Source organism: Rhagoletis zephyria, unplaced genomic scaffold (genome assembly GCF_001687245.7).
Source record: "Rhagoletis zephyria isolate East Lansing unplaced genomic scaffold, Rhagoletis_zephyria_1.1 Rzeph_scaffold_02451, whole genome shotgun sequence".
NCBI lineage: Eukaryota > Metazoa > Arthropoda > Insecta > Diptera > Tephritidae > Rhagoletis > Rhagoletis zephyria.
This window is the reverse complement of record NW_016159535.1, coordinates 32,293-49,866: the sequence shown is the minus strand read 5'-3', so window position 1 is coordinate 49,866 and position 17,574 is coordinate 32,293. Positions and strand designations below refer to the sequence as shown.

The following is a 17,574-nucleotide window of genomic DNA, read 5'->3' as shown; positions in this document are numbered from 1 at the left end:
ACCCCATTTCCCATTTTACTTATAATTTTCCCCTTTTAAGTGCTATTTTAAAATTCCTTAGAATACTTACATACATATTCTGAAATTCAGTGGCAGCGCTACACACCTTCAAAAAAATCAACGGTAATTTTTAGCCACTTGAAACTTGCACATTTTAAACCAAAATTGAATTAACGAGTGGATCCGTATCAACGCTGCCGTCTGTCTATGCTTTTAGTATTTCTTATTCAGATTTAGGAAACTTTGTGGCTGTTGAGGTGACCGGGAGAGGTGTCATCATGTGGGACTCACTGTGAAAAGAGAGAGTGGGAGTACTCTTGACTACATGTGGACTACTCTCGGAGAGTTAGGCTTTGTGTCAGCGCAGTGGACGCTGGGTGAAAACTAAAAAATTTGCACCGACCAGGACCTTCTAACAGAGGGTGAATTGGACACGGTTAATAGCTCTACATAGGCTTGCGAAGGATTAAATTTCCATTCTAGTGGGTATCCATATGCAGAAAACTGTCTTCACGCGGTGAGACGAAATACATATATATCATACCCCATCCTCATTGTCTTACTTCCGTTTAAACTGCCCAGCTGTTTGTGGCGATTTAAACACCTCTGACCGCAGTTTTTGACCTCTGTGTGGTTACTGGGATGCATTTTAAAAAAACAGTCAGAATAGCTAAGGTCAGCATAATTTAAAAAGAATAATAATGCTTGATGATATCAACACTTTCTGTCGTTATTTCAGTAAATGAAACTAATATTTTTTTCTATTATAATATGTTTTCATTTTTATTTCCACAATATATTCAATTAAAGTTGTCATGGCGAATTTTTTATGTTTTTAAGTATTTATGTACTTTAAAATCGTTAGACACTTGATATTTTTGTATTTGTTAATTGTATTTCTTTTTTTTTTTGTTTTAAAATACATTCGCACTTAACTGGTCAACCTTAGTGTGAATTACCGCCCTACCAGAACAGACTGGGAAATACCCGAATAAATACCGGATTTTAGGTAAAGCTACCTGTTGTGTTAGGTAAAGTTTTTGCGAAATTCTTAAGAGCAATAGGAAAATTCTACCGTAAAAATCTCTCTGAACTCGGCTTACCTTCGTTTATTGAAAATTTTCGAAGAAATTTGTGTGTTGTCTGTGATTTGTAAACAAAACTGTAAATGTATTGGCGTATACGGTAAACTGTTCTGGTAGGGTACGTACCTTATGTACAGGCATACAAGTGTAGAGAGCTTACAAATTTAATTCTTCGCTATTAACTTCCAAGTCACTTTTAATGCCTCAAAATATGTACATTAGGGTGCATCACGCTCCATGCAAAAACCAATTGGTACTGGTTTTTCTACCGGAAATATAAAATTTATTATTTTTTAGGACTTCCGACAAAATATTTCAGAAAAATATTCAAAATATTTCAGCCGGACCCATTTGGAAACACTTCCGAAATTCGACTTTTTTTTATAAATAAAATTAGTTTTATTATCTAAAAACTCACCTCACATGAGAGTAGAGTTTAAGCTCAAAAGCTCTGCATACGAATTTTTGAACTACTTTCAATGGAATAAAAAAAAAATAGATTTTTGTGGCGAATTTGCAAACCGGTCTAGCACGCGTAAATCTTGAATTTTTTCAGAAATATTTCTGCAGAAATCTGAAAATATAATAAATTTTATAAGTACGGTAGAAAATATTCAATTTATTTTGGTGNAAAGCTCTGCATACGAATTTTTGAACTACTTTCAATGGAATAAAAAAAAATAGATTTTTGTGCAGAAATCTTAAAATATAATAAATTTTATAAGTACGGTAGAAAATATTCAATTTATTTTGGTAATACACCCTAATGTACATTCGTATGTATGCCTTTCACCTTTTTGGACAGAAACTTGACGTACGTACGCATGCATGATTGATTGTGTGTTTCTTGTTTTTAATTGCTAAAAGTTTATCAATGATTTTTGTAAAATTTCTATTGAAATGCTAGTAATCAAATCGATTTTATTTTACACACGGATGTACATACATACATACATAACAACGCATATGCATGAGTTGGTTTCGTTATGTACCATTGCTTAGCTGCTGGTAGTAGTTGGACTTAAACGGTATTTACATTTAAAATTTTGCTATTAATTTAAGGCGTGGCTGCCATTCAATTACATACATACATACAAATATTATGTGTGTGAATGTTATTACAATTTTATTTGCTAATACTGTTAAACTTAGTATGAAGTTGTATAACGTTCAGATTGTGGAAAATGATTTGAAAATGAATACCATTTGTTTGAAAAATATTTTTTTGTATTCAATTTGTAAATACATAAATAAAATTTTTTTAATCACAACATGCGAAATTCAATTTTACATACACACACACCAATATATTCCCGAAACTAGAGGCCAAATATAGTAAAACTGCGTTTATAGCTTTTCTCTCTGACGTCAGGAACTCTCTTTAAAAGACTTGGAAACTTCAAGACAATAATTAAATCAAAAAATTATTTAAAAGCTTTAGTGCAATGTAGAATAACAAAAATAAATATACCCATAATATCAACTAAAAGCGAAAATTCCTTAGTCTTGAGAAAGAGTAAATTTTTGTTGCACAAGGACTAATAAGTATTGAAAATGTTCTTTTAAAATTTCACCCTTGTATAGCCTTGAAAATTTGTTATATTTGTTTCTGATAAAATTGTATTTCGTCCTTCTGACTTAAACAAATAATATTAATTAAAGGGAATTTACAATATCCTTTTGGTCCTGGTGAACCAAAACACTTGGGTTAGGATAGGTTACTGTGGCTGCTGGTAGACACACCAGCACACTTAGGCTCATCATTGGGCCCGTTGTGGTACAACAAGGGATCTCGTTAACGGCGTAGCCGGAATAAAATTTAGGGGGGGGGGGGGCTCGACCCTATTAAGCTGGCATTTCAGGGTACTATTTTATATATATATAAGGAAAATTTGAGAGTTATGGGGGGGCTCGAGCACCCCCCTGCCCCTACCTGGCTACGCCCATGCACACCAGTACACTTAGGCCCATCATTGCGAGTTCGTCAGCGTACGCAATGACATTACAGCTCCACTCTTCGTCCATGTTTCTAAGCCGTTGGTTTGCTGCCAAGGCCCATAGGATAGGAGATAGGACTCCACCTTGTGGCATACCTCTACTGACATCTCTACTCGTCAATATCCCTACCAGAAATCGGCCTGAACTACCCTGCATCATAGCAATTGGTCCAAAAGTGTCACCAGCAGCGAAGCGACACAAAGAACTGCCAGCGCTGTCGTTATTGTCTAGGAATGCTACAGGATTATATTCCTTGAAGGATAATGAATTTTCTATATGCACCACGATCTCATCTAGCACTGTTTCTGTGGACTTACCCTTGGTGTAGGCGTGCTGTCTTGCCATCAACTTGGCTGTTACCTTTTCCCTAATATGGAACCCTATAAGCCGCGTCATTGTTTTTCCTGGGGTCTGTTCGTGGGGTCTTGTATGGCTTGAAAGTTTCAATAGCCCAGGATATCTTATCCTGTAAAAGGGGTTTTATGTTCACCTTCCCTGCATTGTGTAGAGCCTTTATATAAATTTGTAGAGCCTCAGATTGATCAGTGGTGGCAGAAGGAAAGTGTGAGTCCATCAGCAGATCCAGGTTTTCTTCTTCCGTTTCCGTCCTCGTGCCATTGGATTTCTACAGAGAACCCGGGCTGTCTGCGGTTCCGCGGAGAGTACTTTCCTAATCCTGCTGAACTCCGTGGCCGAACTTTGCTGCAGAAGACTCTCCATGAGAATCTCGGCTTGTTTTGGAGCTCTTTTGTATCTCTTATCAAAAGTTATGCGGTAACATACATAAAAAAAATAAAAATATTCCGACGAATTGATAATCTTCTTTTTGTGGCGTCGGTTAAAAACTAAAAGCGCAGTTTCACTATATTTCGCCGAAAGCTTCGTGAGTATATTTACTTTTTGGTATGTCTTATTTTTTTTTTTTAGTTTTTGGCACCAAAAAATTAAAAACAAAAAAAAATATTGAAAATCACTTGAAAATTTGCAAATCGTTGGTCTAGGAACTTATTTATGCTCTGCTTTGGGTGACACATAACATTTACATGCATACAAACATACAGATGTTGTTAAGTACATATATGTATATAGCTAATCCTTAAGAATATTTATTACTTAAGTACTCGTATATTTATTTTTCTTTCCACATAATATATAACACTTTTTCATGCTTAGCTACTACAGAATAAATCTTTTCACGATTTTTGAGTTTTAATTATTTACGCGTATTTTTTTTTTTGTTTGCAAAGTTTAAATAAAAAGTTTGTATTTATTAATTTGCTAAGGACTCTTAGAGACTTACATGTATAGGTTACTGATAGTAAACTTTAGTTACAACTTAATATTTGAATATCATCTTTAATATAAGTTTTTGCTCATAACATTTTTTGATAAACAAATTGGACTAGTTTACTAAGCATTAAAATGTTTACAATTTCACATTTAAAATTTTCCATTATTCTACTACTTAATTATTTACAGAAATATATACAGTACGTTGCATTGAATCCACCGCCTGCGAACTACACCCCTCCCGCGCCCCCTTCGTTTTATTATTGCACTATAATCCCAGAACACACACTCATGCATATCTCCGCCGCATCCACTCACCTCTCGCTCGCGCACACATACACACCACCATGCCAAAGGCGCAGCTTCCCTCAACCATACCAATATTTTGTCGGTTCACTGGTGCCGGCGCTCTCACGCTCGCTCTCCAGGTTCTCGTAACACTAAAGGACTGCCGAGCCGCACCAGAGCACCTGACCTCAATATGGCCGCCACACGCTGCCCCCATTATCGGTGGGTGTGTGGTGTCCGCGATGTGCAGCCAATGCGGCGACCTGTCGTTGCGTATTGCTGCCATCCTCGATATTTCGCACCGACGCACCACAATTGCCGATCAACGTCAGATCACCCGGATGCGTTACACCACCACCGGCCATAATGTTGTGCTGCTGACGTACGCCCACACCCACTCCCACGCCCACATTGTTGATATGATCCATAACGCTTTGCAGTTCGGCGCCGTGTACCGACGAGTTGGGCGAGGCGTGTGTGGGTGTTAGTGCGTGCGAGTGAAAGCCATGTGTCTGATTGGCCGCAGTGTAGAGTTGAGAGTAGAGTAGACTTGCCGGCAGGACGGGATAGAGTGAACCATTACAGCCAGCACCGGTTGCGCCTGCACCTCCTCCGCCCACGCCTACGCCGACACCAACGCCGGCGCTGCTACCACCACTATAGACGGCGGGGTTCTGTGTCTGATTTACCAGCCCGGGAAAGTTTTGGTTGGCGCCGACAAGCGAATTGTTTGCCGCTGAAGAGTTAGATCCGCTGCCACCGCCGGCACCGTTGCTGCCATTAGCGCTGCCGTTGTTTGAGCCATTGGCACCAGCGCCGCCACCGCCAGCGCCTGCTCCGCCACCACCTCCTAAATTTGGTGTATTCGTAGTGAGCAGATCTTCCTGTACCGGCGATTCGGCTTGCGAGGAATCGCTCAAACTTCGTGGCCCATTTTGGCTGGAGTGTACATTGTAATCGTTGTTGGTATTGCTATGATGATAGCGTGGCACCAAAATCGAATTCGAACCGACGCCGACGCCATTGACGGTGGAGGAAATTGCCGATTGACCGCTCGAGCCCAGCAGGCTGTGATGTGTCATTTGTCCGGTGGTAGAGCCGACCAGGTTACTCAAATGCTGATCCAAATCGGTGGCCGTAGAGTCGGGTAGCACTAAAAGTGAAAAAAGAATAAAAAAGAGGTAAGGTAAAAATGATTCGTTATTTGCTTCTTGCTTTCATTCTCAGTGCAGAGCATCCAAAATTCGTTATAAGATGAAATCAAAATGTATATTTTTTAATGGAGTAGTCTTTCGCATTTTGGAACTACTTACTTGGTACACAATCGCGATTTGTGCCGCCAGTAAAGTCCTGATTGTTTGACTGATCGTTGGAGGAGCAGGTAAAGCCAAGTGCTGGATTATTAAATTGAGCCGATGATGGAGTTGTGCAGGAGGAAAGACCACTACCAGCCAAATATGGTGAGTATGCAGATGCTGAGCCGTAACCCCAGTGTGTATTACCAGCACCTGAAAAGTTGGATGAGGTCATACAAGATTAACTATATATAGCTAAGTTTATAGGACTTTCTTCATGGGTCTTTAATAGTATTTAGTACAAATATAAGATTTTTTATAATATCGCAAAGCATTTCCCGACACTGACTTCTCTTTGATACGTACATTAAATGCCATTAATTTCTGCTGGTTAATGTGGAATAAATTTTCACATTCATGAAGCTATTGACAAATCCACTTTTGAATAGTTAGATAGAGAAATTCTAGCAATTTCCTCCAGTACTTAGACAATTCTTCCATGGGTTTGACAATCATATGGGCAAGGGAGACTTTACCTTAGGTTTTTTAACAAATTATGACAAAAATTTGCTCCAGCTTTTACTGAAAGACAAATAAAAGCTCTGTGTACATTTTTATCGCATAGTTTCAAAAATGCCAAATTTTGAGCTGTGCTTCTTTTGAAAACGGTATGCGATATGTACATATGTAACTACTACCACATACAACCGCTGCAAAACAAAATTACTCACTCGCCGCTTCAGCCTATACATTTTGCAATTATATTTGTAAATATGTATATATGCTTTATATGTATATTCTAGGGATGTTTCGAATGTCATATTTTGGATGTTCGCTAACGCGAATGCGAATTTGCGGATTGCGAATGTGTGAATGCGTATGTTAGGCATACCATTAAAAAAGCTATAATCAACTTAAGTCATCGTTTTTATTATTTAAAAATTTTGTTAACTGACTTCACAAAAAGGAGAAGGTTATCAATTCGTCGGAATATATAATTATTTTTTTTTTTTTATGTATATTACCGCATAACTTTGGACCACGTTAACCGATTTCAATAATTCTTTTTTTTTTAAGGAAAGTACCTCACAGGTGGTCCCATACTAATTTGGTTTAAATTCGATCATTGGATTATGGAGAAATTCACGACAGTCTTAAATTTTTATATGAGAATTGAAGCCGGTTTTTTTTTGCTTAAATATTACTTGTAAATTATTAAAACATTGAACGTGTGCTTAACCTATACAGTGTTTTAATCTAGTAGTCAAAGTTCATAAGGGGCATATTTCAAAAAAAGTAATTTTGCCGCCTTTTCTCCCATGAGGCGATTTCTTTCAGGCTCGCATATAAGGCCGGCTGCCCTGAACAATTGCTCACTTGGAACGCTGGCGGGGGGAGCGCTCAAATTTTTGCGGGCCAGATCTGTCAATTTGTCATAGTATAGTTTAGTTTTCCATCAAACGAGAGGATTTTCACCGAGACGAGCTCGTTTCTCTTTAAGATAGACCTTCCAATGAGCTTTACTTCCACATTTTTAAATATCTCCAGATTCTACATCCGAGCCTTCGCTTTCGCTGGAGGATTCTAAAATTATTTCTAGGTTGCTTATAAAACTTTTAACAGTACTCGTTGAAGGCCCATCAATGTTGCTTGATATACTACTTGACCGTTTAGCGCCTGAAGCTAAAAGCCGGTTATTGTCTGCACCCTGGTTAAACAGACTTAGAGCCATTTCAAAAATATTAGAGTGGACTCTCTGCCCATGTATACATTCGCATTCGCATCGCGCATGTAAAATGATGCCAATCATTCGCATAACGAATGCGATTGCAAATATTCGCAACATCCCTGGTATATCCATATGGATATCGTTCTTGGTACATCACATATATGTATATGTGAAATAAACGAGGCAACGGCCTGCTAATTACGTCAACATGGCGGAGTGCGTGTAAATGAATGAGGCCATTATGCGGGTTGGCTGTTGATTGGATTGGATTGGTTTGGACTACTGTTGGCTATTGGCAATGTGTGGGTAATGAGTAGGCGCCGACGTCCATGGAAACAATACCAATACGTACATACGTTAGGGTCTTCCAAAAATGGATGAGAAACAGTAAAGTCGGAAATTTAATTAGCTCACCCCCAAGGATTGTTTTATATCGAAAAAAATTTACCTCTTGGGGAAAAAAAAGTTGTAAATCAATATTTTTCGATCGGAAAACTTCCTTTCTCTTCAGAAGACTTCCAGTAACAATACCCAATTGTTTATTTAACCATTTTCGAGTCTTTAATTTTTTTTATAAGACCCCTAAAAACCTCAAAAAATAGGGGACCCACTTGACTTTTAGGAGTACATACTATATAAATAGTTAAAAATTAGGGCTGTGCGATTATTCGATTACTCGAGCAAGTTGGTTAATCAACTATTCGGTTAATCAATTACTCAAGTAATCAAGATTTTGATTACTCAAAACTATAGTTAATAGAGTTACTTGAAATATGATTACTCAAAAAAAAAATAATTTTGCTCGTTAAAAGAGTCTGCTTTGGAAAATGCTTATATTCTTTTTTACATTTTGTATATGAAAATAATTTTTCGTTTCAATTTTTGAAAACAGAAACATTGTTTTCAAAGTATCAAGGAACTTTAACTACTTTATACATATGTAAAGAGTTGAAATGTTGATTACTCATTTTACTCGAAATGTTGATTAATCATAAAGCAAATTACTCAAATATTTTTGTTTTTGGTTAATTAAAAATCTTGATTACTCGAGTAACTGAACTTTTGAGTAATCATAATTTCCAATTCATCGAATAATTGAGTTATTTACTTTATGATTAATTAAAATTTTTAGTAATCAGTTAATCGCACAGCCCTATTAAAAATAGAAAATGGTTAAATAAACAATTGTTATTGATAGCCTCCAGAGAAGAAACGAAGTTTTATGATCGAAAAATATTGATTTTCAACAATTCCATACGATTTCTACGAAAACTTGTTTTTTCCCAAATCAATGGCTGAGTGGAAGATCGACCTATCTCGGCAGCCAGTTCGAAAACGCCCTATCTAAAAAAAATTTTCAACAACGCCTATTTCAGAATTCGATTGAAAAACGCCCTATCTCAGACTTCGGTTTAAGGGGGTGAGAGCATTAAATTTCCGACTTTACTTCTTGTGTCCCACCCTAATGTACATACAGAAGTACATATTATACATCGTTTGTATTTACTCGTATCTAGCCTAGCTTCAAAAGCAGTAACAAAAACAGCATCGATAACATCAGTAGTTAACAATTTATGAAAAAAAAGTACTGATGGTCAGTGTAAGTTTTTTCAGCAAGAGTGACACTCACACGAACCTATATTTAGTTGCTTTGGTTATTGGTACATATTGCCAACTAGTCAGCTGGCGTTGGCTCCACGAATGGCTATACATATGTACATACATACATAAATGTTTTCACACACCCACTAACCACTGTGATAGGCCTTGTTTTATTATTGGAGGTTAAAAATGGTTTCAAAAATTTGTTGCTCTACCATAACACGTATGGCGTATGGTTGTAAAACAAAAACTACATACAGGGGAAGTATGCATTTATNCTGATCATTTATGTATACATTTGTCTATATCTATCTCGATTCGTTTTGGCTGTTACAAACAACCGTTATGTGAACAAAATTAATATACCCTTGTGCACAAGTGCGCTCGGGTATAAAAAGTACTGATGGTCAGTGTAAGTTTTTTCAGCAAGAGTGACACTCACACGAACCTATATTTTGTTGCTTTGGTTATTGGTACTCGTACATATTGCCAACTAGTCAGCTGGCGTTGGCTCCACGAATGGCTATACACATGCACATATGTACATACATACATAAATGTTTTCACACACCCACTAACCACTGTGATAGGCCTTGTTTTAAATATTATTGGAGGTTAAAAATGGTTTCAAAAATTTGTTGCTCTACTATAACACGTATGGCGTATGGTTGTAAAACAAAAACTACATACAGGGGAAGTATGCATTTATGCGGGCGCCTAACTAAATTAACTGATTTTCGTTGTGCTAAATGTGCGTGCTTTTGAACGCTTATTGTGATTTTACAAAGCTATCGCCGTTATGCATTGTAATTAGGCTTAATTAATAGCTCATTCGGAAATTATTAATTAGTTTTTCGTAGACGCATCATAGTGTGCTCGGTACTCTTTAAATAGTGGATATTGATTTTGCGGTGGCTTTATTAATGCTATTGGCTTGAATGTTTCATCAAAAACATCAAAAGCATATACTTATGTAGATACGTGTGCAGAAACGCAAACAATTTACTTGCATATAAAGTGTCGAATACACTGTGACCGGCAGGACGGTAGCAAATTTTTCAAAAATTATTTTTACCAGATGTTTTGTATTTTGTTTTAACTTTTAGTTGCTTACTTCTTTTCAAACAAACTTACTAAATACATTGCGTATTGCCATTTTGGTTACAATGCACCATTTTTGGTAAACTTTTAGATTTGGTACATTTTTAAAATCTGGTAAACCAAGCTAGTCCTTATGTACCTATTTAAAGGTCAAGCCTTGGTGTGAAGTCCAACATGTACATACAGTGATAATCAAAAATAAGTATAAGTATATATAAATTTTTCTTACTTATTTACAAAAATATAGTGCATTCAACAACAAAAACCACAAAAATAAATTTTTTTAATTGCATACAGAATTTGGGAAAATGCAAGAAGTTTTTAACATTTCAATTCGATTTCTTAGAAAAATTTCGAGTATGCAGTTTTGTTGATTTTTGAGAATTTTTCCTCCTGAGGGTGTTGCGTACCTTCTTTTATAAAAAAAAAGATTGTGCAAAAAAAAATCTCACAAATAAACAGCAATTTTAACGACTTGAAATTTGCACCTCAAACTTGTATAATACTACATAAAACTTCATCTTCTGGCGCTGTGACCGCCAATTTGATTTTGGCCGAGTCCAAAACAGCACCCATCCGTCCGTCTGTGCACACGATAATTCGATTAAAAATTGAGAGACCTTAACGAAACTTGGAACGTACACTTTTCTGGGGCGTAGGGCGGATGGTATTGAAAATGGGAAAAAAGCGGACAATAACCACGCCCACCTCCTATATAACGGTAATTTTCAGAAATACGAAAACTGCAATATTTTAGTAAGTACTAAAGATTATTCACTCAAAATTGATATTTACAATAATTTTTAGACGAAAAATAAGAATATTATACATTTTTTGAAAATGGGCTTAGCCACGCCTACTTACGATTACATGTGTATATCTTGGTAACCGCTGCACCAATTTCTCGCAAACTTGGCACAGTTGTTTGCCCTGGTACCAACTGGCCGACAATTTTTAAAATCGGACAATAACCACGCCCACAGCCCATATGACGGCAATTTAGAGAAATATGAAATATTCGATAAAACAGTAAATATTAAAGCTAATTTATTCAAAATGATGCTGGCAACAATTCTTTACCAANTACTTACGATTACATGTGTATATCTTGGTAACCGCTGCACCAATTTCTCGTAAACTTGGCACAGTTGTTTGCCCTGGTACCAACTGGCCGACAATTTTTAAAATCGGACATTAACCACGCCCACAGCCCATATGATGGCAATTTAGAGAAATATGAAATATTCGATAAATCAGTAAATATTAAAGCTAATTTATTCAAAATGATGCTGGCAACAATTCTTTACCAAGAAATACGTTTATGATAAAATTTTTGAAAATGGGCGTGGCACCGCCCACTTATGTTTAGTCACAAGTTAAGGCCGCAAAAAAATTTATTCAGTAATTTCGGAGAATCCTTAGTTATACAAACGTATAAAGTAGCCGTTTAGGTTTGTCTAGAGTCTAGACTATGAAATGGTAAGCCCAAAGGGTGCCATGGATAATTATGATGATGTCAAAAGAAGCCCAATTTAGACTTATAGGTGCTGGCGAAAAACTGTTCACCCTTTTTTTTGGTGCTTTAGCAGTGTGATTGTTCTTTCTGTTTCGATACGATCAGGTAACGACCCATCTATAGCCTCTCTCACTCCAATTTACTAATTAAATTCCTTTCTTTATAAAATAATTATTCTAAATTACCACATTTTTCAAAAGCTAAAAATACTTTAAAATTATTAATTTATTCAATGAGAAATATCCAATTACAGTAATTTAAAATTTTTTCATTTCCAAATTTTAATTTCATACAATTAGTCACATTTCACATGGCTAATTCGTTTAGCATTTTTAATGTGAAGTAAATTTAATTACCAGTTGCCAACTCCAAGCCAACACAAACACCTCGGTCAGAGTGGTCGCTAAATTTTTAAACTGCTCTGAGCTACTACCTATGCATGTACTACTAAAACTCGGATGTGCGTGTGTAGTTAAACAACCAAATAATTGATTAAAAATGCATTGACGATATCATATTAAATAACAAAAATTTTAAATTGCCAATTTTCCGATTATTCCGATGTGTAATATTAAAGTAAAAAAGTTAAAAAAAAATGACGCGTGCAAATCGCAAAATCGCGAACGAATTTAATGCAATTAATTTGCATTCAAATGCATTGACTGCTTTCAACATTAATTTAAAGGCTTTTTAAAATCATAATTTAATTCTTAGGAATACATTAATAAGCCCAGCAAAAGCACATAAATTATTGATATATTAATGTGCATCAGGTACTGGGTATGTGTGAGTCTGTGGGGAGATTTGTGCGATTGTGTGGTGTCGTTGTGAAAATAGCTGCTGCAGCGCTGTCGACTTCCGCGTCGATAGTGGTGGAAAATGCGCCGGAAAACGCATTAATTTACATGCAGAGCATTGAAAATCAAGCAGACACATGCAGCTCTACATACATACGCCTGTTTCTGTCTGCATCTGGACCTATTTGTGTACACCTGGGCGTATGAGTAAACTCGTTGTTAAGGCGTTCAAAATACACGGGGCGACATCGATTTTGGTGTGGCAAATGTGAAAGCTGACCTTTTTATACTGATTACTAATCCACAATTATAAAGTTTCCATCAGCTACAGATTTTCAGATATATGAGGTTAGAGTGAAAAAAACCAATTCCATAAGCGCAATGATTTAAAAAGGAACTCGAAGCCTTCAAGCATTTTAGAGTGCAAAGACGAAGCACCAAGCTCCCTGAGTCTGATCACAGCGACTAGTTTTGAACACGTACTAACTAACTAAAACTTATCAAGCCTTTCACAAAGTGCTCTTGACAGAACCTCAACAACTAATCGATAGGCATACATGCTATGTTTTTATCAACTTCTAGCCGCAAGCCGTCAGCTTCAGTAATTTCGTTGTTTTTATAACGTACTATTCCCTATAGTAGAAAAGCGGAAGTTAGACTCCATCGTGCTCTACTTGGACCGGAGTTCATTATCTCCACTACTTTGCTGTTGTTTTCAGAATTGCAGTAATCTTTGGCCATCGGTTCCTCGCACCCATATTTGTTGTCACAGGAAAATTCTTCGTTCCTACAATTGGTGGTTAAATAGAGTCGTATTCGTTACTTGGCTGCAACAAAATAGCAATTCAGGTCAAAGTTTGATTTTTCGAGTTGATTTTGAGTTCATTTCGAGTTGATTTTGAGTTCTGAAGGCCCCCTTGGTGGTGCAAAATTAATTTATCAATTATTTTGCTTATGTCCAGGGCAGTAGTCCAGCGCAGAGGACGGATGCGGATAGCGGAAAGGTTTCCACATAAGTGAGACCAACGTTGTACAACATTCTTGACTTAGCTTTCTGTTTTGAGCTTGGCATAGAGCTGACAGGATGGAGAGCCCGTGGCAAGCCCTCCTTCTCGGCTAATGCTTATATAGGATTTACTATTTCTGCCAAAAATTCCTAAGAAACACTTCTTTCTGGAACCCCAGCAGGCTGGGTTTGCCTAGAAGGGGTGAACGACAGATTGTTTAAATTAATAAATTATGCTTTTAAGCAGGCCTGTCAGGAAGGTTAAGGAAAGAAAAAAGCCCGTTTGGTGGAGCCCTGAACTTAGTATTCTTAAAACAAATGTGCTGACTCTGACGAGTGTTGGGGTAAGTACAGGGATCTTCTAAAGATCTAAAAAAAAAGAAGCTCATGGCGGAATTTCTGTAGTGGAATCGAAAGCTCCAGCGAGGCAGCAAGGCTAAGAAAGGTCCTGTCTAATTGTTTTAAGATCACGTGGGAGAATTCTTAGCTTACACAAATATGCCTTTCTCGCCTTTGTAAATTAGTGGTCGCATTCGTCTCATTTCCTAATGAGATTGCAGTCTTGGGTATACTTTGCATTTTAGACATTATTAACTTAATTAAAACTGCAAGTGTGGTCTGCCTGCCAAAGGTGGGCAGAAGTGGTAACGCCTAACATCGTTGCTTTAAAAGACTATGACGCACAACACACCTACATGAAAAAAGGAGCGGTAGATACCGTCCTAAAAAGTGTTGTTGGACGAATATAAGCAGCTCTGCAGAACGTGGAGAATTCGTGAATAGGCAAGAGACCACCAAACCGATTTACTCGGATACGCTACTACGGGGCATATTATCGCCCCTATTTTGGTCGCTGTTCGTCAACAGGACACCAAAGGAAATAAAAGGGTCACATGCCGAACTTACTGCGTGTGCCGATGATATTTCTGTAAGCGGAAAATGTCTGTCCACACTCAGCTCACTTATGAGACAAGCACTACGGGTGATACATCTTTGGACAATCGAGGTGGGGCTTAGTATCAACGCAGAAAATACAAATCTGGTACCCTTCACCAAAAATAATTGTCGATAGTAAGCTATCGCTACGCCTCAATATGGAGGAGAAGAAGGCCTGCTAGCATTATATGTATGCACTTTGGGAGGGCATGAGGAGTGCTGGCTAGGAGAATGTCAATAGAGGTGGATCGAAGAGAAGGACGTAGGGGCGGCAGTTATGTGCGAGGAGTTCGGCCTCAACAAATCCTACAGAATGCCAAACTACTACAGCCTTTTCTAGGCAGAAGTATTGGACATAAGAAGGAAGTTGGAGCTACCGAATAAGCAGTTGAATCTCCATATGTATACACAGTCAGGCTGCGATAAAGGCGCTACTACCTAAGAGCACTTACTATAAAATGTGGCGGAGTGCAGGGCAGCTCGTTATTTGCTACGTATCAATATTGACGACCATCTGTACTGGGTTCCCGGGGTAAACCGGCGTTACGGGCAACGAGGAGGCCGACATGCTTGCCAAACAGGGTGCTTTGTCGGAAACCATGCTAATTGAGGACTCCATGCTAATGGAGGACTTCCCTCCAAGCAACTAAACTGGAATTCAAGCTGTCCATGATCCGGAAGGCACAAAAGGCGTGGAACAAAACGCAAGGCTGCAAGTTGTCCAGGCTTATGAGCATATTATATTGCCTGCTGTCATTGTTCGCCTTTAAACTTGCTCTGACTAATGATGAGATCTGTACAAGACGCAGAACGAAAAATAGACAGTGAAGTATATCTTCTGCGCGTGACCGGCCCTTAATAGACTGCGGGTTAGTCTGCTGGTAGCAGGTTTTCTACCTAATCTGGTAGCCGCCGCCAAGGCAGTTTGCCAAGAGGACTGCGATGTTCTTCAACATTGCTCCTGGTATGCAAAGTGATTGTAATTTATGTATTTCGGACTTTCTCAATTATACTCTGGTATGGAAAGCGGCTTAGAAGGATATTGTTTTCATGGTTTTATAGAATTCAGGTTAAAATTATATATTTCCAATAGCTTACTCCTTAAAATGGATTATTACCCTTTGTCAAAAAGCGGAAACTATCTCCTTATGTTCTTCCAGCCAAACTTAGGCGATTGCTGTGAAAGCAGTCCACGGTCTGTTACTTAGGTTTAAAAGTGTGGAAATCGAGACCGATCCCAATGGATTCCAAAGTAGGCATTTGTGAAGTTTTCTTCCTGCAAGTTGCGAAGTTTGAGCTATAAAGCCCCCAATTAAGTGCCCAATGTAAATTTTTTAGATAAACTATGTACTTTTTGTATTCATATATGTATATATGTACATATTTTTTGCTCAACATGCTCATGCGCGCTTTTAATTCTCTGTTGTCGATATGAAGCGATAAACACGCACTAATGCAGGGACTAGTTGATTGAAATTCATTGAATGGCGGCAGCGTAAATGGTATTTAAATACATTAACAAACACGCACATCTTTGTATGCAGCTGCACGCATTTAAATACTATATATTGGCATCCTACTATTCGCTGCATTCCTGGTCAGCCACCTTTTTGGTCAAGCATTACAATTTTTTTTTGATGCAATTGCAACCAATATATCTACACACACACACATATGCATGTATGTATGCAGACTTAAGCGAGTATGCAAACATTGGTTAAATAAAGTGGTCAACGGCTTAAATGCCAATAATGCGATCAAAAAAACACAGACTAACAAACATGGCTATATACATATATATGAATGCAGATACATATACATAAATTTGTACTAAAGTTTACAAAACGTTTGTAGCATAATAAAATATAATAGGGAAAAAAGCTGAAAACATGGCTAGTGCAATACAGCTAAATCGAAGGTGAGAGCACAACCCTTTCGTCAACCATCTCACACCCCTACTTATTTGTGTATGAATATGTTTTTATTATGCGCATATAAAATTAACCAGAATATTTACCACATTGCATTGGTCTGAATAGTTTTTTAAGGGCATATTTTTTGGTTAATTTCTCAGTCCTCTCCTCACAAAAAAAATGTATATACAAGTACTATATTATGCTATATATGTATGTATGTATACGAGTATGTATGTACATTAGGGTGGCCAGATATTTTTTAAGTCCGAAAAAATCCTTTCCGAATAATAAACAAACCCCTAATCCAATTTAAACAAATTAGGTACCAAACGAAAAAGGACTTAAATAGCTTTTAAACAGAAACTAGAACAATCCTAGGGGTGAAAGCTTAAAACTTCCGAGTTTTCTTTTTCCACATGCATTTTGGAACACCCTAACGTACATACATACATATTCATATATATTGAATTAAGCAGCGCTTGCATTCGGCGCGGATTTGTGGTCATTTTAAAACGCAACACTGTCCCAGCACCACCACTCACTGCTATTCGGCTGTGCCAATCAAATGGACAGCGCCAGCGCCAGCGCCGCTCANTTTTTTTTTTTTGTTGAACAAAGCCCAAATATCCTGCAAATTTTTATTTAGTCTACCATTATTGCTTTTAGTGTTTTATCCATTCAAGTAAAAAGCTGTAATAATATAATCGAATTTGCCACACGCCATTTCACATTTTGCTCTGCCAAACTTTGGCGGTGACGAATTCCCGAGATGCGTAGTAAAAAAAGAACATTCAATTGTTAGCAGCATCTGTGTGGTAAGTATTTGTTTGTGTGCTTGAGCGCGTTTGTTTGTTTATGTAGGCACTGTGGCAACCGCAACCGTTTTTGGTCAAACTGAAAGCCGGATTTTTAAAAACCGAAACTAATCGTTTTGTGTGAATTTATGTGGTTTTTTGTTTTTGCTTGTTTTTTTTGTCCGTTTGCAAAATAGCATTAAGTCATCACAGCGTTTGAG

General features: G+C 37.5%; 1 protein-coding gene across 1 annotated transcript in view; it reads right to left on the bottom strand.

The window, feature by feature from the left end:
• Positions 1 to 4,849: 4,849 nt before the first annotated feature.
• Positions 4,850 to 17,574, bottom strand: part of RunxA (RUNX family transcription factor Runt related A) — a 32,235-nt gene continuing 19,510 nt past the window's right edge. Inside the window, exons 4-5 of the mRNA XM_017621409.1 lie at positions 5,975 to 6,169; positions 4,850 to 5,814 (exon numbers count right to left, since the gene is read on the bottom strand). Coding sequence (XP_017476898.1) covers positions 4,850 to 5,814; positions 5,975 to 6,169 — 1,160 coding nt within the window. The remainder of the gene's footprint in view (positions 5,815 to 5,974; positions 6,170 to 17,574) is intronic.